The sequence below is a fragment of the Balaenoptera ricei genome, chromosome 11 (genome assembly GCF_028023285.1).
Source record: "Balaenoptera ricei isolate mBalRic1 chromosome 11, mBalRic1.hap2, whole genome shotgun sequence".
NCBI classification, from domain to species: domain Eukaryota; kingdom Metazoa; phylum Chordata; class Mammalia; order Artiodactyla; family Balaenopteridae; genus Balaenoptera; species Balaenoptera ricei.
The window spans coordinates 103,989,161-104,016,480 of NC_082649.1; the positions used below are offsets into that span (position 1 = coordinate 103,989,161).

Sequence of the window (27,320 nt, forward strand, 5' to 3'; positions counted from 1 at the left end):
CCATTATACCAGACGGCTGAAAGGGTGAAGCCGAGCTCACTCCTGCCTTTGGAACCTGACAAAGTGAAATGGACGCTGCAAACCTGAGTGGCCTTGTCCTGGAAGACATGTAGTCACATGAGAGACGATTCGCTGGATGAACTGCTAATGACTGGCTGGCACTCCAGTCTCATTTTGCAGGTTACTCCTACCTCCCGTGATGTGTCCCCACAGCCCTGGCACCATTGGTGAAGCTATAATACCGACAACGGCCAAGTACACTGGGACACGGAGTTACAGCCTCCGCAGGACGGAACACCAACGGAAAACGGCTGGCCCGAGAGAGAACTGGATTTAGCTACCCATTAGCTCATTTCTATGCTAAACAGTCTCACACACGTTCGTCATTAGGTGCGAACAGCAGTCGGTCAGGAGGTGAGAAAAGTAACACTAAACGTAGATGTCCAGTTTCTGGACAGTGCCCACAGTGACAAGCCAGGTGAGGCCCACAATTGGAGAAGGAGAGGAGGGAAGAGGGAAACGCGGGAGGAGGAAAAGTAGGATCAGAAGCGAGCACGCTCCCACTTCCGCCCTTTCAGCAACCCAAGGTAAGGCCCAAGGCGGGGCCCCAAGACACTCAGGCACCGCTGGCACGCGCAAACACTGCACAAAAGGAAGCGGGTCTTCTGTTTTCACTTTTTTACTTTATAACCCTTTTGTACTATTTGAATATATATATATTTGCAATATACATGTACTACTTTTATAATTAAACAAAAACACTTAAAAATGATGTAAAAAAAAAAGTGAAGAGCTAATCACAGTGGAACATGAAACAGAATATCATCATTGGGGACAGGTCACCCAGCTGAGTCCAAAATCTCCAACGTGGTCGCTGATTCCAGTCTTGGTCACGTCCAGCCTCGGATCCTCCGACCCCATCCACGGGGCACCAGCACTGGCCTGCGCAAAGCTCCCTCCGGGGGCACAGGAGAGGCCGAAACGCGAGGAACAAGTCAGCAAAATTAAGTTAATTTACAGGGTCAGAGTAAACTGGCCACAGCGCCCGCCCCCCACGCGGCCGGCAGGGAGCGCGGAAAGAGGCGTGCGGCCGGGGCGCCGGACCAGCGGGGGACCCGGGGCTCCACGCGCTCGTCCGCGGCCGCGCCTCACAGGGCGAAGGTGGTGAAGAAGATGTGCATCTTGGCCAGGAAGGTGGTGACAGAGCCCTGCCGCCAGAGCTTCATCTCCACGTCCAGGGCGAAGTCCCGCGGCTCGCGCACGGACCGCTGCAGGAAGACGACGCCCGTGTAGGCGTTGAGGCGGCGCGTGCCGAAGTAGCCCTCCTCGTTGCCCTTAGTGATGGTCAGCGCGATGGTGTCGCCGGCGAAGGCGGGCACCGGGCTGATGCGGAAGATGTGCGCCGGCACCAGCAGCCCGGTCTGGAAGTTGAGCCGGTAGTACGTGATGCGCGCCGGCGCGTTCTGGCACTCCATGAAGTCGTGGCACAGCGCGCGCTCGCACTTCCTGCAGGGCGCACGGCGGGGGCGTCAGCGGCGGGCTCGCTCCCACCCGACACTCACCCAGCCCGACCGACCGGGCGCAGGCCCCCAGCCCAGCTCCGCCCTCGGCAGCCTCGCAGCCTCTGCCGGGTCACCTGACCTCCCTGGACCTCAGCTTCCTTGTCCGTAGGACGGGTTAACGGCCTTGCGGTTTCACTGGCGGGAAGGGGTGAGTTTACAAACATGCGGCTCTCAGCACAGCGCCAGGTAGCTTGTTAGCAGCTCTCTCTCGTCCCAGTGCTCCTTCCTACCTTCCTTCATTCTTACCTCCCTGCCTGCATTTTCCCCCTCGCACACTGCCTATTTGCATGGATTCCCTGGCCATGGTGTTTTTATTGTTGCAATCTTTTCTCAGATTCCCTTTTCTTCCATAAATGACTCTCCTTCTGAGCCATTTCCTCTTCTGACTTGGGATGGCCTGCCCTTTCCCCTCTCCGAGTATCAGAGAGCTCCGAGTCACACCTGCTCCAGAGGACGCCTGGGAACTCGGCCACGCTACAGGACCATGATGACAGAACCTGCACCAAACTCCACGGGGCCCAAGGCCTCGATTTCTAAGCCCAGCAACAATCTGGTCTCTTCTGGGTGCAATGAGACCCTGTCACCTCCATCACTAAATCCCTGTCTCCTCCATCACTAAATCCCTGTCTCAAAGCTCAGTGCTTCCAAAATGGGCACCAGGGCTCAGGAGGTCTAGAGGATGTTGTGAGCAGAGTTCCCCAACTGGGGGACCACAGCGCACAGCCACGCAGGGTTGGGGTATGACGTCGCCAACACATGGCACTAATGCAGCACCAGGCCATGCCATACGCTGTGTAAACTCATGACGTGTTTTCACTCATGCCGTGCTCACACCCACCCTGGGGCTGGCGCTACCGTCACCCATGTTGCAGGCGGAGCAGCTGAGACCCAGGGAAGGGAGGTCACCTGCCCAGGGTCACCCAGACACACTCACCCAAGCGTGTCCCAACACACCTGCACGTAGACACTCCCCGGCACTGTGTGTATTAGCAAGCATGTCACAGAGTCAGCAGGGCAGCCGGCAAGTAAATCACGAGCACATACATGCTAGGAAGTGCCACCCCAGGCGGGCTGCACGCACAGACGCAAAAGACGGCGACCAAGCAGAGAAAGCAAGCTTCGAACAACGGAGCACATCCACGTGACAGCACCACGCAGAGAAAAGATGGACACCCCAGCAAGTACTCTACGGAAATGTATGTTTAGTAAGGAAAGGATAGGAAATACGGCGAAACAACAAGAGGCATCACTAGGGAGTGTGGTCACCAGCCTGCGAGATGGTCCCGGTGTCTCCCCTCCTGTCAGTCACACTTCGAATGTTGCCTCCCAGGGTACCCCGTGCAGTGCTGGACTGTGTGGCCAGTGGCAGAAGTGATGATATGTCACTTTTAGGGTTAGGTTAGGTTACAAAGGACCATCACTTGCCTTCTTGATGACCCGTGCTGGGGGAGCTCCGGCCCCGTGGAGAGGCCACATGGTGAGGCGCTGAGGCCTCCCGCCCAGAGCCATGAGTGGGCAGCGGGATCCTGCAGCCCTGGTCAAGGCTTCGGAGCACCCAGCCCTATGCGACCCTCAGCCAGGACCACCCAGCTAAGCGGCTCCTTGGCTCGTGACCCTCCAAAACCGTGTGAGATGGTAACTACTTGTCATGTTAAGATGCGAAGTGGTGCAAAAATCTCGTTACACAGCAAAAGACAACTAGTGTGTGTGTGTGAGAGAGAGAAAGAGAAGATTCTTTTTGTGAGTCTTCTTCCTTTCATACTCTACGCACCAAGCTTTCTGCAAGGTGCTGTTTTATACCATTTATGGTCATCAGACCACAGACCTGGCAGTGGGGCCTGTGAAGAGCAGGGGGTGGTGAAGGCACGCGCCACCGGTCACCTGGCCTCCGCCCGGGGCAGTGTGCATCGGTGCAGGGTCCCCGGGCCCGAGGCCGGGGTGGGGGCACTCACGTTTCAGAGACTCGGACGTAGTTTGGAGGACACTCGAAACGCAGGCAGCGGAAGCCGCCCTGGATGTTATGGCAGGTCTCAGCCTCAGAGCAGTTGTGGGTGCCCAGTGCACACTCGTCCAGGTCTGGGGGGAGCAGAGGAGGGCGATGGGAGGGATGCCCAGAGCTGGAGACCCTCGTCCGAGCCACCCCAGCCCGCCCCGGGCGCCTGGGTCTCAGGGCAGCTCGTCCTGTGGGCACACAGCTCACATGCCACCCGAGCGTCACATACTCCCGTCTCTTCCACTCTGTACAGCAGCCAAGGGCCTGGGAGCCTCTGTGCTGCCAGCACAGGCCATTCCCCAGCCCCCGCGCCGGGATGGCCAGGGAGGAGGGGTCGGGGGAGATGTCCTGAACGCGAACAGGTTTCCGGCCTGAAGCCCCTTCAAGAGCCAAAATCACTGCGGCGTCTGAGCTGTCCAAGAAGCCCACGCTGTGTTCCCACCATCAAGCAGAACAGGGCCTCAGGCTCAAAACTGAAATCACGCTCTAGGCACATAAAGTCATCGTTCCCGCACAGCTGTTTACGGCAGGTAAGATCCTCACCTTTTACGGAGTCCAGGCTGATTATTTTTTAAATTAAAAAGCAGATAGCTCTGCAGCCGGGAAGCCCTGGCCAGCTTCTGGGACCCCTGAGGCTCCTCTTGTATGGGCTCCTCACTGGGTAGGGCTCCTGTCTTTAGGACCACCCCACAGGACTCCCGTCCCGCTCGCAGGGCAGGGCCCAGAGCAGAGTCCAAGCCTTGAAGACTCTAAGCTGGGTCAAGCAGCAGAAAGACTGCCACCTTCCTCATCCCAGGCGTAGAGCTCGGTGAACGTGGCCACCAGTGGCATGGGCCATTCTCTGCCTATGCACTTGGTGTCAGAGCTCTGGGAACACAGCCAGCTGCATGAGGCTTTCTGCGCCTGCTTGGAGGCTGCCTGAGGCCCCGGTGGCGCGGACCCCTCACTCACCCTTGCAGGACCTCCCGTTGGCCGTCATGGTGTAGCCGCGCTCTGGGCACGCGCACTGGTAGCTCCCTGGCACGTTGATGCAGCGGAAGGTGCAGAGGATGCCGGCGCCCTGAGCGCACTCGTCAATGTCTGCCAGAGAGAGTTTCAGCCCCTCGTGAACCCTGGGTCATCCTGCCACAGCCATGGAGCCTGGGGGCCCATTTTACAGATGAGGATGACAGGGCTGAGAGAGGAAGAGAGCTGCCCGAGGCCACAGAGCACACAGGACCCGCATTCCAGGGCTTGCTTCCCGGGGCCGCTCCATACTTGCTACTGCCAGCTGAGGGCCGGTCAGGCACCAGACAGGGCGTGGACAAGGTACCGCCGACCCCTGAACCACACAGGTTTGAACTGCACAGGCCCACTTACACGAGGACTTTTTTCAATAAATACTACAGTACTACGCAATCTGTCCTTGGTTCAACCACACATGCGGAACCGCGGATACAGAGGGCCGACTGTAAAGTTATATGTGGATTTTTGACTATCGGGTGAGGGAGGCCCTAACCCCCGTGTCGTTCAAGGGTCAGCTGTAATTAACTTAATCCTTCATCCCACTGAGGTCAGACGTGGGAAGCATCTGTCCAAGGTGGCACAGCCAGGAAACGCACGGCTGGGACTCAAGCTCTGATACGACGCTAAGGCCTCCGTGTGCCCTGTGTCCCGGCCCGGTGGGGACTCTAGGAGCCTGGCACACGGGAAGCGGTGTCTCTCAGGAAGGGGGCCCTGGGCAGGAGAGGTACCTGTGCAGGTGTGCCCGTCCTCAGCCAGCTGGTAGCCCTGGCGGCAGTAGCACTGATAGGAGCCATAGATGTTGGCGCACTCCTGGCTGCAGCGCTGGGCCTCACACTCGTTCACGTCTGCAGACAGACCAGCCGGCGGTCACCGAGGTGTCCTCCAGCCCAGAGGGCCCAGGTCCGGCTCACCTGGAGCCTTATCTTGACAGACCATCAGTTCCAGCCTCCCCTTCGGGCCGATGGGGAACCAGAGGCCCAGAAAAAGGCAAGGCGCCTGCCTGAGACATGCAGTGAGGCAGGGGCAGCAATGTATTATAGCTTGCTGGCGCAGTCCCGGCCTACTGCCTAGAGGAAGCAGCCACAGGTGGGGCTCAGATCCCCGCACGGGGAGCTAGATGCTGCCCTACTGAGGGTGCACAGCACTGGGTAGAGACGGCTGTGGGAGATGTCACCCAGGTGCTAACAAGGACCTGCCCTTGACCCCCAGGGCCGGCCATGCATGGGGGTGGGGGAGGGGTGAGAGCGGGCCTGCGAGGCAGCGGGTGAGCGGTGTGGGTGGAGGACGGGTGAGATGGGGCATCTGCTGGACTCTGAGCTCCCTGTGGGCAGGGACTTGTCTCTCATTCATCCAACCAAGACCTGCCGGGCTCCGACCAGCGCCAGGCCTGTGTGAGCGTGGGGACACGGCCACGAGCAAGACGGACAGCCACCTCCCCATCGTGGAGGTGACGTTCACGTGTGTGCTGGGGAGGAAACGGGGGGATTAAATGAGTGGAATACCTAGTACGTCAGAAGGTGGCGCGTGCTATGGGAAAAGAGCAGAGAAGGGGCAGGGGTGTGTGTGGGAGGGCTGCAGTGTTGGAGTCGTGCGGGCACCTGGGGAAGCGTTCCAGGCAGAAGGCACGGTGAGAGCACAGGCCCTGAGGTGAGGGTGTGCCCTGTGCACGCACAGAAGAGCAAGGAGGCCGGCGTGGTCAGAGCAGAGTGGGGGGGAGGGGGTCAGCTCACACATGGCCTTGAGGCCACCGTCTGCCGCATGACCCTCGGGACCTCACAACATACACAGGTTTCACACAAAATGATGGACGGCATGAATGAATGAATGAGTGGCTTCTCTCCTCTACCAGGCTCTGAGCTCCCGGGGGCCAGGGGCCATGCTGGTTCCATCTCTGAGTCTCTACCGTCTAGCCACAGATGGAGCTGGAGAGAAGTGGCCTGAAGTAGGGGTGGTGGGGGGGAAGGCAGAAGGGCCAAGAAGTGAACGAATGAACTACAACTAGGGTGGGAAGGACGCTCCATCCCCACGGCTGTCTGCACCCAGCCTGGCCGGGGGGCGGGCTCACAGGTGGCTGTAACCCCCGTGAGTGAAAGGGAGTGCCAGGGTCTGTTTGGGGAGCCCATCCAAGTGCCGTCTGACACAGCCAGGCCTGGGGTCGCTCCCCTGTCCCTGGGCTGGTCCCGTCCCACAGGAGGCCGGCTCTTTGGCCAGGTCAGGCAATCAGAGAGAGGTGCATGGCCTTCCCAGGGGACTCAGCAGACTCACCTCCCCAGGAGGGAAATGAGGAAAGCACCTCCAGGGGAGGTGCTGGGAAAGACGGTGCCAGCTAAATGGGGCCAGAGACCCCACATCCCCTTTACTCACGGGACCCCTCCCCACTTCACCGAGCAGCCTCGGACCCCCGCACCCCTCGGCACCAATCCCACCAGACCTGGCCCAACCACACCATGGACACAGGTGGGAACAGTGTGACGGTCCCTCACGCGTCCCCTCCGTCAGCCCCGGGCGCATCCCACATGGGTGAGGACTGGACCGCAGGTCCAGTTCACGTGCTTGGTTTAACACACAGTGTGTTTAAGTTTAGATCCACCAGCGACGTGTAAAACCCAGCAGACTTTGCATGAATATCTAGACTCCTGGGATCTGGAAAACCAAGATGGGGTCACTCTGCATGGCACTGCCAGGTGCTGTGTGGCCGCCGAGCCGTCCGCCTGGCCACGGGCCTACCTCTCACTCCCTCTGCTGCCTGCCTGGACCCCAGGGCGCCGCAGTCATGGCCAGGACCAGCACCTACCAAGGGGCAGAGGCTGGGCTGCCCCCTGCCTGCAGGGAGCTCCCGCCCAGGGGTGCAGACAGCACAGACGCCCAGCCCTTGGGTCTGAGATGGCAGTGGGGGCCCCTGGCAGGAAACAGCCTGCAGCTGAGACCTGGGGCCCTGCACAGTGGGCCACGGGGCAGAGGCCAGGTCGGCCGTACCTTCGCAACGCTTGCCATCGGCCGCCAGCAGGAAGCCGGAGGCGCAGGAGCAGCGGTAGGAGCCGAGCGTGTTCTCGCACGTGTGCTGGCACAGGCGGCTGGGCGAGGTCCAGCACTCGTTCACGTCTGCGGGGCGGGCGGCAGGCGCAGGGCCTCAGGGAGGGCGGAGGTGGCCTGGACGCCAGCCCCCTCCACCCCCGGGGAGGAGAGGGACCCAGGAACCCAGAAGGAGCGAGGGGGAAGAGGGAGCAGGGGAAGAAGGCAGAGGAGGTGTTGGACGGAGACCAGAGGCAGACGTGGAGAGACAGATGGCACAGCGAAGGGCAAGAGAAGAGCACGATGGGGACTGAGAGCAGAGCCTCAGCTGGCCAGGACGGCAGGAAGGCAGTCCAGCCCAGAGAGGGCCGGGCACGTGGTCGGAGCAAGGCTGGCCGGGGGGAGGGCCTGGGGCAGGCGGGCACCTCTCAGGGGAGCCGGACAGGGTCCCGGCCACCAGTCCCACCTACCGACGCAGGCGCGGCCGAAGGCGTCCCGCTGGAAGCCAGGCTTGCAGTCACAGCGGTAGGAGCCGGGGAGGTTGTGGCATACCTGCCCCTCGCCGCAGCGGTGCACGCCCGACTCACACTCGTTCACGTCTGCAGGGGGAGGCGAGCAGGGCACCCTGAGGCCCGGACTCTCCCCCTGCACCAGCCGCCCAAGCCCAGGGCACCCGGGAAGCCAGAGGCTAGGGGGGAGGCGGGCCTTACCCACACACTTGGTCCCGTCCTGGCTGGCGTGGTAGCCACGCCCGCAGATCACTGGGTTCCTCTGGCACGTGTAGGAGCCCACCGTGTTGATGCAGCTGAAGCCTGGCCGACATGGCTCGGAGAGTGACGTGCACTCGTTGATGTCTGCGGAGGGGGGTGCGGGTGACAGGGAGCCTGCTGTAGCCCCTCCCCGAGCCCCAGCATCTGAGTCCAGGGCTGCACTGGGAGGCGGCCGGTCCTGGGCCCCAGACCAGCCCAGGTCGGGCTGGCAGGTCAGACTGTCCGGTCCCTGCATGCCAGGAGCCGAGGGCTTTCCCTCCCAGAACCCAAGCGCTGTTGGGTAGGTTAAAAAAAACGTGATACACCTTCATCCAGTCCAATCCCACAGATGGGTAAACTGAGGCCACAAGAGAAGTAACTCAGCCGCGATCAGACAGTTCAGGATAATGAGAGCTTCCATTTTGCAAGCGCCTCGTGGGGCCCAGGCACTGACACATCCGTTCACAGGGGGACACTGAGGCCGGGAGAGGGAAAGTGCGGCAAGCCAGGCCTCCCCGATCTGTAAAGCCCTCAGAGCCTATCCCCGCAACGACCCCCCCTGAAGACCCCCAGGGCCAGGCAGACACAGCCCCTCCAAGCCCCACTCACCCACGCAGTTGCCCTCGGGGTCCTGCAGGAAGCCCTCCATGCAGCGCTGCCGCGCCTGGCAGTAGAAGGAGCCCTTGGTGTTACGGCACGCGGAGCCCGCCTGGCAGTTGTGTGTGCCCAGCTCACACTCGTCCACGTCTGCCACACAGACCAGGCCGGGGGTCAGGGGCCGGCGGGCTGGCAGGCCCCTGCCCGCACACCCCCCGGTGACCTTGACGGCTACAAAGGTCTTCTGCGTCACAGGGAGCTGCCGTGGCCCACGCCAGCAGGAACAACAACGTCCCCCCCCTCACTGAACTGTGCCGTGCTACCAGGCGTTGCCCCAAGGGCTCTGAGACGAACTTATTCACTCAGCGCTCGCATGCACCAGAAGCAGGCTATGACGAGCCCCCTCCCCCACGGGGGACACTGAGGCACAGGCAGGGTTCCATAGCTGCGGCACTGCCTCTGGGCGGCCAGGCTTGGAGCTTCCAACGATGGAACTGCCAGACCTGGATGGCACCGCCGTCCCCACCTGCGGTGTGGCGCCAGCAGGTCACGGGGGCCCCTCCCCGCTGTGCAGCACCCAGTTTACAAAGTGCCGGCCCCACGCTTCCCGCACAGCAGGCACGTCGGGCTCTTCCCACAGACGAGGAAACCGAGGCACGGAGCAGAAAGGGGACACAGAGGGCTAGTGGCACAGCCGAGACTCCCTCGGCCTCCTGACGGCCTGACCAACCATGTGTGTCTGTCTGTCTGTTGTTCATCCATCCACCCCCTCCAGTTTCCAAGGTTTCCACCACTTTCCCACAGGAGCCCAGCCTCTAGGCGGCCCTGTGCTGGGTTCTAGAACCCCCTCCAAGGACCCCCGGGAGGCTGAGAACACAGCCCCTGCCCAGCCACTCTGGTCTAGGAAGGAGGCCCTGGGATGAGAGGGGCGGGGGTGGTGGGGCGTCCAGGGAGACGGCCCCCTCCCCAGGTGCCAGGGTTCTCTAAAGGGGGCTCACCCTGGATCTGTGTGAGCCCTGTGGGCATGCGTGGTGCGCACAGGTGTGCGCCGAGGGGCCTGGGCTCATCTCCTTCCAGCTCACCCCACCCCTGCTCCGCGCCCAGCTCAGGGCCCGGCATGGAGTGCGAACAGCACCTGCCTGAGCTCCCGCCGACCTCAGAGCCGCTTCCCACCGCCATTTTCCGGGCTTGCAACACTGGAGCACTGCTCTGGGTCTCACCTCCTGGGTGACTTTCTTCCAAACGTTTCCAGTTAAAATACAACGCTTCCCGTCACGGGTGAAACAAACTCCCAAGTGCCCGCCTACCTGGGCCTGCCAACCCCGCAGCCTCCTTCCACTGGCAGCGTGCTCCCACCCAAGACGCCCTTTCTGTTCTTTGCGCCAAGACTCCTCCCCTCCCTAAGGGCATGGCACCTGCTGTTCCCTCTGCCTGGAACACCCTTCCCAGGGGCCTCTCATCCTGCAGGTCTCCGCCCGGACATCACACAGGCCACAGGGGGCCGGCCTCTTTGGACCCCACCTAAAAGCAACACCCAGCCCCGTGCGCCTGTGGGCCCCCCGCCCCCCCATCAGGAGGCCAGAGACAAGAACACGCCCCCACCGGTACCCCTACCACCCAGAACCCTGCCAAGCCCACAAATGACGCTGGGGAAGCATCTGCTGAAACGGTTCAATGGAACCTCTCTCTCTTCTGAGGCGGCTAGAATTTTCTGGTAAAAAGGACAGAAGTGACCCTTCTGTGGGAACTGAGGCATAGGGAGGGGAATAACTGACCCAGACACACTTACCTCGGGGCCCCCCCGCCCCGCCTCTGCCCCCAAACCATCATCTGTGGGGTCTTCCCACAGGCAGGAAACCCCAGGGCTCGGAGCTTGCCAGCAGGGAGAAGGCTCTGGGCGGGCCAGGAGGTGGGCTGGGGGCGGGCTGGGGGCGGATCAGAAGGCGGGGCGGGGGTGGGGAGGTGGGCGGGGCCTCCAGCCAGCTCGCCTCACCTGTGCACTCGCCGTCCTTGAGCATGTAGCCGGACTCACAGGTGAGAGCCTTGTAGCAGCGGAAGGAGCCCACCGTGTTCATGCAGTGCTCGCCCCGGCTGCACGTGTGCAGGTCCGTCACGCACTCGTTGATGTCTGCGGGGAGGGTGAGGCCGTCAGAGGCTGCGGGGCGCTCCCGGTACGGCGCCGCCGGCCAGCCGGCCCTGCCCTCAAGGTGCTCACTTCCCAGAGAGCAGCACGGTCTGTGCAACCACCCATTCAACAAAGATTTATGGAGCACGTGCCATGGCCCCAGGAGTACATGGTGAACAAGACAGACAGAAAGTCTGCCATGGCACAGGACACTCAGAGCGGGAGGACCAGCAGACAGACAAACCTAAGAGGGAGGGTGGTCCTGAGTGTTGTGGAAGAGAGAGTGAAGGAGACCAGGAGTGGGAGGTGCAGGGGGTGGAGGCACGAAGGATCCTCAGGGCAGAGGACACAGAGCAAAGCATTGGAGGAGGTGCCAGAATGAGCCGAGCTCGTATCTCAGGCAGGTTCAGGGTCTGGCCCAGAGGGGTGTGACTGCGGGGAGAGGAGAGCGTTAGGAGATGCGGGGCAGGCGGCAGCCATCGAGGGCTCCAGCAGACGAGGGAAGTGGGCTGACCTATCGGTAACAGGGTCCCCTGGCTGAGCGCAAATACTCCAGGGGTGAGGGTATGTTAGAAGAGGAGATGATGGGGCTCAGGCTGCCACCCATGGAGGCGAGGAGAAGCAGTCGGGTTCTGGAAGTACTGTGAAGGTCAAACCGACAGCATCTATGATGGATGTGACGAAGCAGAGAGAAAAAGAGGAGCCCGCTGGTCTCGGCAAAGCTTTCTGGACGAGCAGCCCTGCAGGTGGGGGCCCGGCACCTGGGAGCCCTGTGGGCATGTGGGAACGGCCCTCCCAGGCAGAGGGAACGGCCGGCTGGGAGGAGCAGGCTGACAGGGGAAGGTTGGGAGCCCTCGACGTCACACTGAGCTTGAGGATCAAGGGCAGCCAGAGACCTGCCTCGGAGTTCACGGAAGGGGGCTGAGGGGAGACATTAACTTGGGAGTGGTCACTGCTGAGGTCACCTGGGGGCCGAGTACTGACCCCTGGGATGCGCAGGTGGGGAGGGGAGAAGCCAGCAAAGGAGGGAAATAAGTAGCATCAGGGAGGGCGGAGGAGACCCAGAGAGGTGGCCAAGTCAGACGTCCCTGCAGGTGGGCAGAGGACACCCCATGTCTCCGCCACGCTCCACCTGGCAGGGGAGGTACAGCAGTCGTTGCGGATTCGTTCATTCACTGGACGCACCTTAACGAGCACCTATTCTGTGCTAAGCCCAGGTGGCCTAGCGGTGTGTCACAGCCTCTGCCCCCAAGGAACTGCCAGTCGGCAGGCAGGGAGAGAGGACGGGTCGGGTGGAGACGCTGGGGAGGAAAGCTGCACGGTCCTGGGCTCAGGCCAGAGCACTGCCCGCTCTGGGTCCTGCGCTGTCAGAGCTGCTCTCAAGGACAGTAATGTCTCAGCTGCGCCTACCAGGATGACAAGGACCAGGTGGAGAGGAGGGGTGCAGGGCTGTGAGGCAAGAGACTGTCCCAGACTCACAGGTGAACCAACTGGTGTACAGGCCCGGCCAAGGCTGGTTGGGTGGGGATGAGGAGGAGGAAAAGGGAGAGTTCTGGCCCGTGGTTTCCAAGGAAGGGTTGGCTGGGCCAGATAGAGACTTCTGATTTATAAGCTGGATTGACAGAGAGAGACACATTCTCAGGAGCCCAGAAACGTCATGGGCCAGGAGCCCCCCCTAGCCTGGGAGGAATCATGGTGAGAGATGACAGCAGACACCACTGACTGTGTGGCTCACTAGGGATCGGGCGGCTTACAGGAACTGCCCTCGATCCCCCAGAGATACTGCTTCGCAGATAAGGAACTAGGTCTCACACAGGGGATGTGACTGAAGTCTCCCAGCCTGCACGGGACCACAGCAAGAACAGAACCCAGAGCGCCCAGCCCTTTCCCCACTGCTGCAGAGTGGGCCCCAGAGACGGGGCTCCCATCGTCTCAAAGCCAAGCCCACCTGGAACACTGTTCCCAGGGCCCAAGATGTTCCTCAAAGGACAGGGCACAAAAGGCCAACAGCAAAGCACAGGGGATTCCCCACAGAGGTCACCTGTCTGTTAGAAGTCCTGTGGACTTGGCACCGCCCAATACTGTCCCACTTCGGCTTACATACCTCCAGTGATGGGGAGCTCACTATCTCTGCAGGCTGCCTCAGTATAACACATTTGTTGAATCACAATTACGGCATCAAACACTAGCAAGTTCTTTACATGGACTCATGTAACCGCCACAGTGACCCTCTGAGATAGACATTAGTCCTCTGTTTTCACAGGGGAGGAAACTGAGGTTCAGAGAGATCAAATGACTGATCTCAGGTCCTACAACTAGAAAGCGGCACAGCCAGGATTTGAACCCAGGCAGTCTGGCTGCAGAGGCCACACTCTTAACCCGGGCACCTGTCTCCCATCTCACCAGCCAGGGTTAATAGAACATGCCTGGAGCTCACAAACGCACCGCAGAAGACACGTCTGTGGATGAGCAAGTGATGGAAAGAACGAGTGCTCACAGATGAGATGAACACATAAGTGGAACACAAGGACGAAGAGGAGACTGGGGTCCGTGCCAGACGATAAGGAGGGAAAGGCTGAAAGAATGACCATAAACTTAGCTGAATGGAATGCACCTCTGCTCTTTCATCCCAGAACCTGTTTTCCAGCTGCCCGGCGACCCCTTTTAGGACAAGGTCTTCTCTCCAGGCCGCCAGGGAAGCCTGCACACCCGCGTCCTGGGAGGGTGCTCACAGGGTGGACGCCTTTTCCCAGACACACACAGACACGACCCAGACGGGAGGAGCTGCCCTGCCACTGACAAGCAGGCTCCAGAGGGCGCATGTTGGGCCGGCGGCTGGAGGCCAGGGGCACACATGTCTGCAGCGGCCACTCCGCTGCCTGGCGGCGGAGGGTGAGGAAGAGGACATGTCCAGGTTGGGCATGGTCCCCAAGCACAAGGACGACACACGGGGGTCTGGGCACGTGCGGTGCAGTTCCCACCTCCACATGTTTGTCGCAGCCATTCCTTCCTCCCTCATGCCCCTCCCAACTCCCAAATCCCCATCGTCCTTGGAGACACGTGCACACGCCACCTTCTCCAGGGAGTGTGTCCAGACGCTGCCAGCTGGAATGGGCTCTCCCTCGGCCTCTCCTTGTGTCCCTGCCACAGCACTTCCCAGTCTGCCCCGAGCCCCCGCTACCCTGGGTCTATCTCTGTTCAGGTCCATGATGTTTCCTCCATGAAAACATCAGACCCCCAGCCATGGGAGAACAGCAAGTCCTTGCTGCCCACAGAGCAGGCCTGGAGCCCCAGCCCTGGCCCACAAGGGCACCAAGAGGCAGGAGGGTAGACGCATTACTGAGCACCAGCCCATCCACGCACAGGCCGGGACCTGGGTACCAGCCCTTGCCAGGCCTCCGAGCCCCGAGGTTAGAGGTGAGGAAACAGGCTCAGAGAGGCGAGCACTACTGCTCAGGGTCACACAGCAAATGGACGCCTCGCTGGGGTATTTGCCTCTGAAGGGGCTCTGGCCGCATCTAAGGACAATCTCAGCAGCTGAGGTCACAGGCACACAGTGCCCCGGGCTCTGGCTACGCCATACACATGTCACATAATCTCCAAACCGGGAGCAGTGCCCTCGGTGCCCCCTTTTTACAGATGATAAAACAGAGGCTTGGGAGGAAGTTCAAGCCCACAGAGATACTAGGGGGTCCTGCTTCGAACCCAGGCCTCCCTATCCTGCTGCCCACATGTCTCAATGACCTCATTTCAATGACCAGCCAGGTCACACCTCAGATGAAGTTCTGACTCAGGCACGTCCCTGGGGAAAGCAGCTTCCCGGTGGCGTGGGTGGAGAAGCAGGACAGGAACCAGGACACGAGGGGCATGACACGGAGCGTGGGGTGGGGGGCCGTGCTGAGAGCTCACATGCAAAGGGCAGGCCCTTTAGCATGTGGCTGCAGTGTGGCGGGCTTGGCGTGGAGCGGAGCGGGGAGCCGTGACGGTGGCGGCAAGCGGGGCTCTGGCTTACCCACGCACTTCCTGTGTGCGTTGAGGATAAAGCCCTCGGCACAGACCACTGTGTGGTTGACACAGTAGAAGGATCCCAGGGTGTTCACACAGAACTGTCGCCAGCTACAATCGTGAGTGCCCAGCAGGCACTCGTCTTGGTCTAGTGACGGCCGCGGGAGGAAAAACAGAAGGGCCGTTAGAGAGGCGTGGCCTCCAGTGACATGGAGCCTCCAGTGACAGATGGGGAAACAGACCCAGACAGGCAGGGACGTGCCCAGGACCTCCCAGCCCATCAGTGGTCCCTCTGGGCTTTGGGCCCAAGTCTGAGTTTGTCCAGTTGAAACACGTCAGAGCGGGAGCCCTAGCAGAGACAGGTGGCAAAGTGAAGCTCAGAGAGGGTAGACAGCCTGTGCGGGGTCACACAGCGGGCGGGACCAGAGGCCGTCTCCCACCCATGCTCTGGAGACCCGCCACCTCCACGGGCAGCCACGGGAGCCACACAACGGCAGGAGTTGCAAACCTAAGTGCTTAGGGGGCCGGGCTGGAGACATAAACAGGAGAAGGGGCCAAGGGGGCTCTAGGGCACTGCGGAGCCTGTGCTCTGTCGAAAGGGAGACCAAGGCTGTGGGCTCCTTGTGGACAGATGTTACAAAGTTTCAAGAAAAACCTGAAATTTGGACATTTAAAAAAAATTCTTGAGCTGTCATTGTTGGTAACTTGTTTGATTATTTTAAACAGATGATAAAACATCACCTGTTTAAGTATCACCTGCAGGACCCCCCTGCAGGGCAGGCTACACCCACAAAACGCCCTCTGCATCCTCTGGCCTGGAGCCCACAGCCTCTACCACTGGGGGCGCTGCAGAGAGAAAGGGAGGCCTGGAGGGATAGGGACACGGGCCCATGGCCTGAAGGAGTCCCAACCCAGAAGAGACACAGTCCTCATGTCTTCAGGGTCCTGGGAGATGAGGAGCAAAGCCAGATCTGCCCCCACCATCTGAGAGAAAGGCCTGTCAGTCACCACCATGCTGTGTGCTCTGGGCAAGTGTCCTGTCCTCTCTGGGCATGAGGTTGGTTTTCATCCACACCAGAACAGTCCTGGGCAATCGGCTAGAGGTGGGTTTCGGCTTCTGACAGGGATGTGGGTCTCTTCCCAGGCAGACTTAACCCTGTTACCCATGGACCCAAACCAACCAGGTTCATGTCTCCTGAACTTGAACCTGAACTAAAGCATTTCCTAGACCATCTGCATACTCTCTGCCTGCCCTGCCTCCACACACGAGGAGGTGCCCAAGGTGTCATTCACTGTGGGAACCACCCCAGCAGGTGTCGGATTCCCATTCACTGTGGGAACCACCCCAGCAGGTGTCGGATCCGATGCCCCCCAGTTCACAGGCGGAGGTCCCAGCCCACAGAGACCCCACCGGGACAAGACCCAGACTGAGCGGGTTCGTAAGTAAGGGAGGCCCGTGCTTTTAAACCCTCTTCGGCCCTTCTGTGAAGGCAGAGTCACCAACATCCACCGTCCCTCCTTGATTTCAGAACTGAGAATGTGCCCTCCAGCTGGGGCTGCCTCTCCCCAGCCTCGTTCCCCATGGAGGCCAGCCGGAGCGATGTCCTGCCGCAGGACAATAGGGCAGGCACTGCCCTCTGTCGGCTCCACCCGTGGCTGGAACGGGGGCAAGGCGGTCACAAACCAAGTCAGGCCACTCAGATGGGGTGACCCTCGAGGACAGAGCTAGTCAGAGTGTGACCCAGGGAGTCTCGGGCCTCCCCCCTGCCCCAAGACCTACTAGGTCAGACCCCTGAGGCCATGTGGACTTCTCAGGACCCTGTGGTCCCAGGCCCCCAGGTGACCCTGTTGCACACTGAAGTTTGCGGAGCCGTGCTCCAGGGAGCGGTGGGGCCGCGGCCAGCCCGTGTGCCCACCTGGGCTACACGCACACCTGGCACGTGATGTGGGCGGACGCGGCTGTTTCAGCTGCTCAATTTGCAGCTGGTCGTCATGGCAGCCACACCGGCTCCCCGCTCACCAGCACAGCGAGGTTTGGCCCTGGAACACCTCCCCCGCTCCGGGCCCACTCAGGTGTGCGGGGCCCACGGCGGGGGGGACACTCACCTTCACAGGACACGCCGTCCGCCATGATGGCATAGCCGGGGAAGCAGGAGCACATGGCGGTGTCCCCGACCACGCTGCACACCTGCTTGCAGGGCCCGTTGTCTGCGAGGAAACCGCACGGAAGTCAGAGACCACGCGGCTCCGGCCTACAGGCAGAGGGGCTGGGAGCCAGGGAACCCCGCTCCTGCCCCTTTCACAAGGTCACCCCTTCCACCCGCTCACACACCGGCTGGGGTCTGCGACCTCCCCCAACACACCCCTCCCTCAAGTAACAGGGAGGCGGGTGAGGAGGAGGCAGAAGGAAGACGGAGGGGAGGAGAGGAAGGGCGCAGAGAACGTCCCGCACGTGTCTGAACGCAGGCTCCGTGATGCCTGGGCGGGCAAGGATTGTACTCTCTCAGTTTTACAGAAAGCGAGACTGAAAGCGGCTCATGGGCCATCCTGGGGTCACACACGCCTGGCCCAGGCTGCGCCCCCCATTCTCACCTCTCGCAGCTCCTCACCCAACCTCCGACGGCGAGGCCAACCGACCCCCGACCCCGAGCAGCAGCACGCCCTGGGGGGGCCACCCCGCACACGCCCAGCCCCGAGGGCTCCCCGCCTGCCCACGGCCAGCTTACCTTTGCAGGTGTTGGGCTGCGGCACGGGCAGCGCGATGGTGTTGGGGGCCACCTGGGAGGATTCGGGCCTCAGCGCGGACTCCTCGGCGGCCTCCGGCTTGGGGCGGTCACCGTCTGTCACGGACAGAGCAGACAGGAGGGGCGTCTCGCGTCTTCAGGCGGCCTCAGGCCCTAACAGGCGCCATGCGGGCTCTCGAGGTCAGGGGGCCGCTCATTTTACCCACCCCCATCCTCCCCACGGGAGAGGGAACTGAGGCTCAGGGAGGGACGCACCTCAGGCCAGATCCGTCTCACAGCTAATAGGGGCAGGGAGGGTGGGGGAGGACCATTCTGTGGACTCCAATGAATCCACCCCTGGAAGCTGGCAGGGAGAGAGTCCTCCCAGACCAGGTGCCGGAGCCTGACCACCGCGGGCCCGGTACTGGGAAGTGGCTGGGTAGGCGGGGCCTCCATGGCCCAGGTCCCGGCCCTGCACTTGAATCCAGGGTGGGCCGCTGGGGCAGCCCTGCAGATGGGGCCCCAGGAGGGAGCCCGTCTGCCTGGCCTCACAAACCCATCGCTGGGGACCCTCGGCGCCGGCAGGTTCCACAGTGTGGGGTAGCGGGAGGCGAAGTCCCCCACGGTCCCCACCTGAGGAACACCACGCTCTGTGGGCAAGATCAGCCCCGCCCCAGCTCCTGCCCCGACCGTCCAGGCCCTCACCTGGGCGGCAGGTACGGCCATCGTCCTGCAGCGAGAAGCCAGGAAAGCAGGCACAGTGGTAGGAGCCCACGGTGTTGATGCACAGGTGTTGGCACAGCTCCCCCGGGAGGAGCAGGCACTCATCCTGGTCGTCACCGGGCAGGCTGTTGGGCAGCTCAGTCTCCGTGCCCAGTGACAGGGCCTCCCGGCTCGTCAACTCCGCCTCTGAAACTGGGGCAGGGGTCCATGCTCATGATGAGACCCAGGCTGGTCCCAGCAAGTGGTTGGGACCACAGGCCCTCAGGAAATCAGATCAGGTCCTCACCAGAACCTCCTGTGTGCTCTGCTGAGACAGCACGATGAAGGACGGATGGGTGGGTGGATGGGTGGATGGATGGATGGATGAAGGATAGATGGATGGATGAATGGAGTGGTGGGTGGATGGAAGGAAGAATAGATGGATGGATGGATGGATGGGTGGATGGATGGAGGATGGACAGAGAGGTGGATAGAGGGGTGGGTGGACGGAGGGGTGGATAGAGGGGCGTGCGTGGGCAGGTGGATGGATGGACGGGATGGAGGGGTGGGTAGGTGGATGGAGAGGTGGGTGTGGGTGGTGGATGGAGGGGTGGGTGGATGGATGGGTGGGTGGACAGATGGATGGATGGATGGATGGATGGGTAGATGGATGGAGGGGTGGGTGGATGGATGGATGGATGGGTAAGTGGATGGGTGGGTGGATGGATGGATGGATGGAGGGATGGATGGATGGATGGATGGATGGATGGAATGGATGGATGGATGGATGGAGGGGTGGGTGGATGGATGGACGGGATGGAGGGGTGGGTGGGTGGATGGAGGGGTGGGTGTGGGGGGTGGATGGAGGGGTGGACGGATGTGTGAATAGATGGATGACAGGATGGGGGAAGGAGTGGTGGAAAGATGGACCAGAGGATGGGAGGGGGATGGGTGAAATGGATGGGTGGATGGGGAGGAAGAAGTATGGATGTGTAGGTGAACAAAGAAACAGGAGGGTTGGTGGGTGGAGAGTGGAGGGAGATGGGTGGTACTAGTTGGGCAGAGCGGATGATAAGTAGAAAACTGAATGAGATCACCACCTCGAAAATAGCAGGAGTCCATCATCGGAGGCCACAGAAGAACTCTGTCCAGAGCTGAACTTGTGCCTTGAACCACAGACGAAGGTGACCAAGGTCCCCACAGAAGGCCAGGGGACACCCAGCCTTGCCCTAGAAGCCCCAGCAGCTCTCCCGGTCGCCCAGCTGCCCACATGCCTGGCCTGGGGAGCAGCACCCACCTCTCCGGGGTACAGCCTCAGGCTCCGGAGGCCGGCGGGCCTCGGGCACGATGAGGGGGTCTTCGCCCTCACAGCAGGAGAGCATGACGTGGTTGCAGGGGTAGCCGAGGTTGGGGTTGGACTCACACGACTGGCCCTCGGCCCGCACGCGGAGCCCCAGGCCGCAGCAGTCACAGCATTGCTGGAGAGAGACGTGCCGTCACTGCCCAGCCCGGCCGCTCAGGGCCTTCCGCACGGCCTGTGAGCCTGGGGGACTCACTCTGGACCCCCAGGCTCTAGGGAGGGGCTGATAAATGGGAGCGAATTCACCCTCGTCTTCACATTGTGCCCGGGATGTGCTCTCCAGGGGCAAAGGTGTCATCTGTCCCCATTTCCCGTGTCTGGCTCAGCTAGTGCAAGTTTTTTGCAATAATTCATAAATGGCCTCTTATGAAAAGAACTACAAGTTAACCCACAGCCACACCCACTAACTGCTCCCATATTTACCAGCAGACTGCAAATCTATTCAGGCTACCTAAAAGGCAGCACTTCCCTTAAAGTTAGAGATAAGGGACACTGGGTGAAGCTTTCAGGAGAGCTTTTAGCTGGGGCTGACTCAACTTGAAAGTACATCTTTTTTGCTCTCCCCCTTCCTCCTTTTTGGAATAGATGTGATGGCTGGAGCTCTAGCAGCGATTTTGGGTCATGAGGTGACCTTAAAGATGGAAACTACAAGCTAAAGATGATCGAGCAGAAGTATAGAAGCCTGGGTGCCTGAAGATATTACATAGATTCACCCCTGTCCCAGACTGCATGCCTCCAAAAATAAAGTCTTTGATTCATTTAAACTACTGTGGTAGACTGATTACAGTAACAGCCCCAGTTGTTCACTCTTCACCGTGTTCTCTGTCTTTGCAGTCTGATAGTACAGTTCCTCCTGTCGAAAGAGAGGGTGCATTTCCCAACCTCTTGATTGTGCCTCATGACTTGTTTCGGCCAACAGGAGGAGACAGAAGTGACAGTGTGCCTCTTCTGAGCCCAGGCCTCAAAAGGCCTTGCACACATCTATCCCCCATGTTGGAACCCTGCTCAGCCACTACCTAAACAAGCCCAGGCTAGCCTGCTGGAGGTTGAGACCACATGGAACAGGAAAGTGTCATCCCAGCTACAGCCATCCTAGATCTAGTGCCAGCAGAACCATTAGCTGGTGGCAGCCAAGGTCAGCTGGGCATGGCCCAGGACAGCACAACTACCTTGACCCATGACCTGAGCTGGTCATCAGCCACTAGGTTTGGGGTGGTTTGTTACACAGCAGTAGGTCACTGATACTCCAGACTGCATCTCCCAATGGTGAACATATCCACTTAGTGAAGACCAACCACATATTTGGTAAACAGTCTGCATTACCTCTGATCCTCACAACCACCCCAAAAGACATGAACTATTATCCCCATTTTATAGATGGAGGAAAAAGGACTGGTCCAGGGTCAAACATATAAACACAAACGGAATTCTAAAGTCGCCAGTCACCAAGGTCCTTTCGCTAATATCAGTTGTTTTTAGGAAAAATTGACCCCAATGAGACAAAATTTGATGTCAAAATCCTCTGCCAAATGGTGCCCTCCTCCAGAGGTCCCTTGACCGTCATCCAGGCTTGTGGTTTCTTCAACTCCGTCCCTTTCTCTCCCCCAAACACAATATCCTTCTGTGATACTTCCCGAAACTGTTCCAAGTTTGCCCTCATCCTCTGCAGCACAGACAGCCAGCTGTTAGCCCCCAAAGTCCGTTTTCCCTCCTTCCAGATTTGCAGTGGGCACACGACCTCTCCAGAATAAGGACTACATTTCCCAGCCTTCCTTGCAGCTAGGCAGCCATCAGACTAAGTTCTAGCCAATGTGATGTAAGTGGACGTACTGTCTGTCCTCTAGAGAGGCGCTTTCTTACAGCCACGTTCGCAGCAGCAATATTCACAGTAGCCAAGAGGAAGAATCAACCCACGTGCCCATCGACAGATGATGGATAAACAAAATGTGGTCTCTCCATACACAGACTATTACTCAGCCTTACAAAGGAAGGAAGTTCTGCCACATGCAACAACATGGATGAACCTTGGGGACATAACTTACACTCAGCTGAAATGCCAGTTACAAAAAGACCAAAGAAAAAGAAAGCCCCGTGAGGGAAGGGATTTTTGTGTTATTCATTTCTGCATTCTTAATGCCTAAAACAGGGCCAGCACAGACTGGTGTTCAAACAGTATTTCCCGAATCAATTGGTCCACATGGTAACTGGTGATGTTTTCTATGCAGATGCAGAGCTCCCCCGCCCCCAGGCGTGAGCACCCTCCCCTCAGAGGAGCCCCACAGGGCGGCCCACCCCCTCGGCCCTCAAGGACCTTCAGGCTCAGGCCACAACCGCCCCAGGGCAGGCTTGCCTTGTACAGGGAGACGCCGCAGGTGTCGTTGTCCTCGTCCCCGCATGCCTCACCCTCCTTGGCCCCCATGACGCCGGCCATGCAGCTCTTCTCCTTCAAGTAGGACACACAGCAGTGCTTCTGGGCCGTCCTGCAACAGAGGTGCGCCTTAGCCCCACCAAGCGCCCCGTCCTCCCAGGGACCCCGCCAGGAGGCAACGCAGGCCCCGTTTCACACAGGAGGCTGCAGCTCAGGGAAGCGAAGCCCCCACCAAGGTCCACCGCGGGTGGGGCCCCTGCTGGCGCCAGGGCATCGGCAAGGCCAGCACATCTTCACCAAGTGACATGGGGTTTGTTCTCAGCTTAACTAAGACGACTCAGGCCTGGGTCCCACTGGGCTCTGTGTCCCTGACCGATGAGGGAGGGGGTCAGTACTCCAAGCCCCCCGACAGGGCTGAGAAGGAAAGGGAGACCCAATCTCAGGAAGGGCTAGGCGGTCGTCCTGGGACCGCCAGGGTCCCTGGTCATGCCTCCAATAACTGTAGGGCTGCCCCGGGCAGAGACAGCTGATGGGCCAGCACACAAAACGGGGCTGAAAAGGTGGGCTTCAGTCCCACTTGAGGAAGGGGTTCAGCTTCACTTGAGGAAGGGCGTGTCCCAGCAAGGGCCAGCCGGTGATGGAACCGGCTGGCTATGAAGTAGTGAGTGTCCCATCACAAGAGGGATACAAGCACGCACTAGTTCAAGCCTCCTGAATGCGGCATGCTCTAACTCCTAGGCAGCCCAAACTGGTGGGATGACCAAAGGGAAAGGAAAGGGACAAGGCTAGAATTTAAATGTTTCTAACGGAGGCATTGTGGGCTGGACAAGAGGAAACGTGGAGTCTAATCCTGGCCAAGCTCCCAACGAGCTGTGTGGCTTTGGGTGAATCACATCACCTCTCTGAACCTTATCTTCCTTATCTGGAAAGAGGAGTAGGCTGGACAAGATGGCATCCCTGGAATAAAGAAGGGGTGAACGGCTGAGCAGGATGTCGCCTGGGCCTGGCACAGGGAGAGCATAGGTATAACCGCTTCCTTTGCGGAGAACACTGTTGTCAGAAGAAGCCGCCAGCACAGACAGCAGAGCATGGGGAGAGGCCAGCCTTCCTGAGACCCCAGGGTAGCAAAGTGGGGAAAGAAAGAGGGCTGACGGCCCCGGCTCAAGGCTCAGGTAGGAGATTCGAGTGGGCTGAGCACCGCCCAGCAGCAACGCAGCACCTGGTAAGAGAAGCACCTGGCTGTCCCCAGGTGACAGCGGTCCCAACGTGTGCTCTTCTGACCGTGCTCGCCAGGCCGGCGACAAGTCTGCACGGTTAGTTCACTCCTGGGGCCCGTCTCGGGCTCCCCACACCCGGAGAGAGCCCGGCCAGCCGGCCAGGCAGCCCCATCCAGCCACCTGCGGGCACCTGGACGCAGGTGGAGTGGTGCTCACCTGGCAGTGCGGGGCCCGGGGTGGGGAGGAGGACGCAGGGACATGGAGCCGGCGCCCACCCTACCTGCACACATCGCTCTCAGCGCCGCTCTCGGGGATGTCCAGGCACTCGTCGTTGTCAATGGCCCACTGCTGCCCGGCCGCACAGCACGTCTCGATCAGGTCCTTCGTGGACACTGCGGGTGGTAACACGGGCAGGGTCACCAGCTGGAGGAGGTGCACGGCTCCCAGGTGTCTAGGCCCAGCGGGGGTAGTAGACGCTGCTAGCGCTGGGCCAGATCCCCACGCACTATTGGACCGGGAACTCACTGACCCGCTGCCTGCGCCCGTTGCCCCCCAGCAGCTCACAAGCACAGCCTTCTCCGCAGAGCTGCCTGGGAGGGCAAGTCTACCCAGGGGGAGAGGGCTGGGAGGAGGACGGCCAATCACTGAGTAGTGGGGCCTCAAGGGCCAAGCCCGTCTCAAAGGGGACAGCCCCGTGCGGCCACTCCCGCTCCAGCGCTCCCCGTGCGACCAGGAGCATTACCAGCTCCTTCCCTGCCCCCCTCCCTGGGCAGCTCCTCCAAATGAACCACGTGCACGAGAACCCCCAACTCAGGCTCTGCTTCCAAGGGACCAGAGAAGACACCAAGACAGGACAAGACCTAAGAAATAGTGACAGCATCGAGGAAAGCTCCTGGGGAAAATACCTGTGACCGGGGAGGGCAGGAGTCGGGGGTTGGGAGAATGTCTTAAAACTCAAAGGCACAGACCGTAAGTTAAAAAATGGATGAATTTTCCTACCTCAAAATTAAAATTCTCTGTATAACAAAGAACTCTGTGGAGAAATATAACAGACTGCTGACAGGTTAAGAGATGTTTTTGGAATGTTCTAAAACTGACAAAGAATTGCTATTGAGAAATACAGTAACCTCCTGAAAATTAACATGAGAAAAACCAACCCCAAAGTAAAATACCTCTGAAACTGGAAAAATGAGAAAGAGTGACAGATGCCAGGCACAGGTGCGAACCCTCGTGCCCTGGGCTGTGGGAGTGGTGACTGGAGCAGCCAGTCTGGAGGCAGACCCAGCACCTCTTACACAATTAAACACAGGCATCGCCCAGGACCCAGTGGTCCTGCTCCCGGGTGTGTATGGCAGGGAAGTTGTTACCTGGACCCATGTGTAACCAGTACCAGGATGCTCACTTCAGTGTGATTTATGGAAGTGGGCTGGCGGGAGCCTGGATGTCCATCACTGGAGGAGTATGAATAGAACACGGGGACGTCCTCCACGGAGGACTCCACAGACGTCGGAAATGGCAGACGAGACATACACACAACATCATGAAGCTGGACACATGTACACACAGCAACACAGAGCAGCAAAGGACAGAGCGCTGAGGGGAAACAGGAAAAAACCAAGTGAGATCCATTACATGAATTGAAAAGATTGCATGCAAAATTACAACACACATTTGCATGAACACACACACACACACACACACACAAAAGAAACCCACACAGATTGAAGAGAACGGTTGCCTAGGGTAGGCGGAGGGAGAAATGGCAATGGGGAAAGGGGATAAAAGGGAATAAATACATCAACTAAAAAGAAGAGAGTCTTGCTAAGATGATAAGGAACCAGGAAATAAGGAATGCAATTAATGCAGCCATTTGCCTCCGACATTCAAAGATGAAGCCCATCTCAGACACCTACATACATGCTGAGGAGCACCAGGGTGTCACAGAATAACTTTGAACCTCGGTCCACATCTTAGTACTACCATGTATAGCCATTTTTCCTCCCTAGAGACTCAATGTCCTGCTCTGTTATGAGGACCTACAGCTGCACAGCTGCTGAAGCCTACAAGGATCTCTAAATGTCCTTGAGCAGTTCACATAACCTGGCAGGGCTGAGGAAGAAATGCACCAAAAAATGTCAGCAGCCTGCAAGATTCTAGGAACAGAAAGAGCTCACTAAGAATCATCCTCTTCACTGGCTTAGTGGGCGTTTCAAGTCATTGAGCTCTTCTGAGTTTCAATTTTCCTTCTGAAAACCAGGGAAATAAGCTTCAGTATCAACCTGAGGGCTGCTCTGAGGCACCAGGAGGAAAAAAAAAAATTCTTGATAACCAGTGTCTACCAGAAACAAGTAGCAACATCACACCCCAGTGGAGAAACATTAGACACACACCACACTGAAGTCAGAAATATGACAAAAGTACCTACTGACACTACTGTTTAACAGTGTCCTAGAGATGCTAGCAGATGCAATAAAGCAAGAAAAAAAGCAGCAGCAGGAGTATTAGAAGAGATGACAGTCATTATTTGCAGATGTTACAAGTTCATCTTTCTAGAAAATCCAAAGGTATCGATATTAACACCGTACTTAAATGAATACTAATTTATTATTATTATCATATGGTGGCCAAAAACAAAATCAACATACACAAATTAGTGGCTGTCCTATACACCAGCAACAATTAAATAGAAAAGGTAAGACAAAAAAATCCCACTGAAAAAAGAAATAAACCTGGAAATCAATCTATGTAAACACACTAAATCTACATGAAGAAAAAAAATTATCTCATAGATATATAACAGTTTACTTTGTTAGAAATATATACCATGTGTCTAGATGGGAAGATTCAATACCGTAAAGATGTCAATTTTCCTTTATTTAACCTACAACTTAAGTGGAATCCCAGAGTCCCAAAATAATTCGTCATGAAATTTGTCAAGTTGATTCTAAAATTCATCCCAACTAGGAAATGTCTAAAAATACCTGAGAAAATTTCCAAAAAGAAAAGAAGAGAGCATACTTTAAAGTTTTAATAATTAAAAAGACAAGGAGATCAACGGAACAGAATAAAATTCAGAAACAGGATGATGTGCATATGGGAATTTAGTATATAATAAAAGTGGCATTCACACTCAACGGGGAAAGGATTGACTATCTGATGTTGGGCTCTACCACACATCACACACAAAAATAAATTCCAAATCTATGAAGTCAATATTAGAAGAAAACCAAGGAATATAATTTTAGGATAAAGAGAGACTTCTTCAGAAATAAAATCCACCAAAGAATGATGTTGTACTCTTGTCTCACACCATATACAAATATCAACTCAAAATGAATTACTGAAACCATACAACTCCTAGAAGAAATCATAGGGGGGAAAGATCCTTAACATTGGTTTTCACAACAAATTTTTGGTAATGACACCAAAAACACAAGCAATGAAAGCAAAAATCAACAGGTGGGACTACATCAAACTTAAAAGCTTCTGTATGGCAAAAGAAACAATAAAATTAAACGACAATTTACGGAATGGGAGAAAATATTTTCAAACCATGTATCTGATAAGGGGGTTAACATACAAAATATATAAGGAACTCATAAAACTCAATAGCAAAAAAAAAATATATATATATATTAAAAAATGGGCGAAGGACCAAAAGAGACATTTTTCCAAAGACATAAATGGCCAATAGGTATGTGAAAAGGTGCTCAACATCACTAATCATCAGAGAAATGTAAATCAAAACCATAAAGAGATATCACCTCACACCTGTTAGAATGGCTACTATCAAAAAGACGAGAGATAGCAAGCGTTGGTGAAGATGTAGAAAAAAGGGAACCCTCATGCACTGTTGATGGGAATGTAAATTGGTGCAGCCACTATAGAAAACATTATGGAGG

General features: G+C 58.1%; 1 protein-coding gene across 3 annotated transcripts in view; it reads right to left on the minus strand.

The window, feature by feature from the left end:
• Positions 1-663: 663 nt before the first annotated feature.
• Positions 664-27,320, minus strand: part of FBLN2 (fibulin 2) — a 105,916-nt gene continuing 79,259 nt past the window's right edge. For 2 of the 3 annotated variants that reach the window (XM_059940467.1, XM_059940466.1), the window contains exons 3-18: positions 23,699-23,810; positions 22,184-22,313; positions 19,771-19,951; positions 18,477-18,686; positions 17,775-17,888; positions 17,155-17,256; positions 15,056-15,196; positions 10,912-11,046; positions 8,931-9,068; positions 8,283-8,426; positions 8,043-8,171; positions 7,537-7,662; positions 5,289-5,405; positions 4,507-4,635; positions 3,515-3,638; positions 664-1,506 (exon numbers count right to left, since the gene is read on the minus strand). In XM_059940467.1, the coding sequence (XP_059796450.1) occupies positions 1,149-1,506; positions 3,515-3,638; positions 4,507-4,635; positions 5,289-5,405; positions 7,537-7,662; positions 8,043-8,171; positions 8,283-8,426; positions 8,931-9,068; positions 10,912-11,046; positions 15,056-15,196; positions 17,155-17,256; positions 17,775-17,888; positions 18,477-18,686; positions 19,771-19,951; positions 22,184-22,313; positions 23,699-23,810 (2,390 nt within the window). In that variant the 3' untranslated portion in view covers positions 664-1,148. The remainder of the gene's footprint in view (positions 1,507-3,514; positions 3,639-4,506; positions 4,636-5,288; positions 5,406-7,536; positions 7,663-8,042; positions 8,172-8,282; positions 8,427-8,930; positions 9,069-10,911; positions 11,047-15,055; positions 15,197-17,154; positions 17,257-17,774; positions 17,889-18,476; positions 18,687-19,770; positions 19,952-22,183; positions 22,314-23,698; positions 23,811-27,320) is intronic. The other variant, XM_059940468.1, reaches the window with a different exon arrangement.